The sequence below is a fragment of the Eimeria mitis genome, genomic scaffold, assembly GCF_000499745.2.
Source record: "Eimeria mitis Houghton genomic scaffold, Emh_scaff7959, whole genome shotgun sequence".
In the NCBI taxonomy this organism is placed as follows: Eukaryota; Apicomplexa; class Conoidasida; order Eucoccidiorida; family Eimeriidae; genus Eimeria; species Eimeria mitis.
This window is the reverse complement of record NW_013575847.1, coordinates 406-1,376: the sequence shown is the minus strand read 5'-3', so window position 1 is coordinate 1,376 and position 971 is coordinate 406. Positions and strand designations below refer to the sequence as shown.

Genomic DNA, 971 nt, shown 5'->3' with positions numbered 1-971 from the left:
CAGCAACAGCGGCTGCTGCAGCAGCAGCAGCAGCAGCAGCAGCAGCGGCTGCTGCAGCTGCTGCAGCAAGAAAACGAAAGGAAGGTGTATGTACACTTCACTGTTCTTTGCTGCGCATCACCCCCCTAATGGGGCCCTCAGTGCGCTGCTGCTGCTGCTGCTGCTGCTGCAGCAACAGCAGCAGCAACAGCAGCAGCAACAGCAGCACGAGCTGAATATGTATCTATATATATACTGCTGCTGCTGCTGCTGCTGTTGCTGCTGTTTTTTTTTTTTTTTATAATTTTAGCTTGACAGCTGGCTGCTGAATGTAAATCTGCGTGAGCCTTCATCTACATCCATGGATTGCTTGCTGCTGCTGCTGCTGCTGCCTTTGTTGCTGCTGCTGCTGCTGCTGCTGTTGCTGCTGTTGCTGCTGCTGCTGCTGCTGGTGCTAGAAGCAGAAGCTGCTGGCCTTTTGGTGATGTCTGCTGCTGCATCTTCGTTGCTTTTCTTTCCTTTTGCTGCTGACGAATCATCACGAGTTGCTGCTGCAGCAGCTCGATTGCTGCTGCTGCTGCTGCTGCTGCTGCTGCTCTTGCTGCTGCTGCTTTTGTTGCTGCTGCCGCTGCTGCTGCTGCTACCGTTAGCAGTAACATCACTCTCTTTTTGTGTGTCTGCTGCAGCAGCATCTGTATCTCCTTTATCTGTTTCTGTTGCTGCAGTTGCTGCTGTTTCTGCTGCTGCTGCTGCTGCTGCTGTTCTTTCTCCTGCATCTTTCTTAGCTCCTGCTGCAGCCCCCGCTCCAGCACCAGCACCACCACCACCACCACCAGCAGCAGCAGCAGCAGCAGGAGCAGCAGCAGCAGGAGGAGAGTGTTTATGTAAGCCGTTTGGTGATGAACAAAAACTATCTATAGGCAAAAAAGAATCTAAGAACTCTTCATATTCAACCATCCCCTCGCTATCTAAATCCATAAAATTAACTAATA

At 51.5% G+C, this 971-nt stretch overlaps 1 protein-coding gene across 1 annotated transcript; it reads right to left on the bottom strand.

Annotated features, from left to right (window-relative positions):
• Positions 1-332: 332 nt before the first annotated feature.
• EMH_0093330 (uncharacterized protein) lies at positions 333-755 on the bottom strand (the record flags this gene model as incomplete). The annotated part of the gene is made up of 1 exon (XM_013501969.1): positions 333-755. One exon carries the CDS (start codon positions 753-755, stop codon positions 333-335), a length of 423 nt encoding a protein of 140 aa, XP_013357423.1.
• Between the last annotated feature and the right edge of the window lie 216 nt (positions 756-971).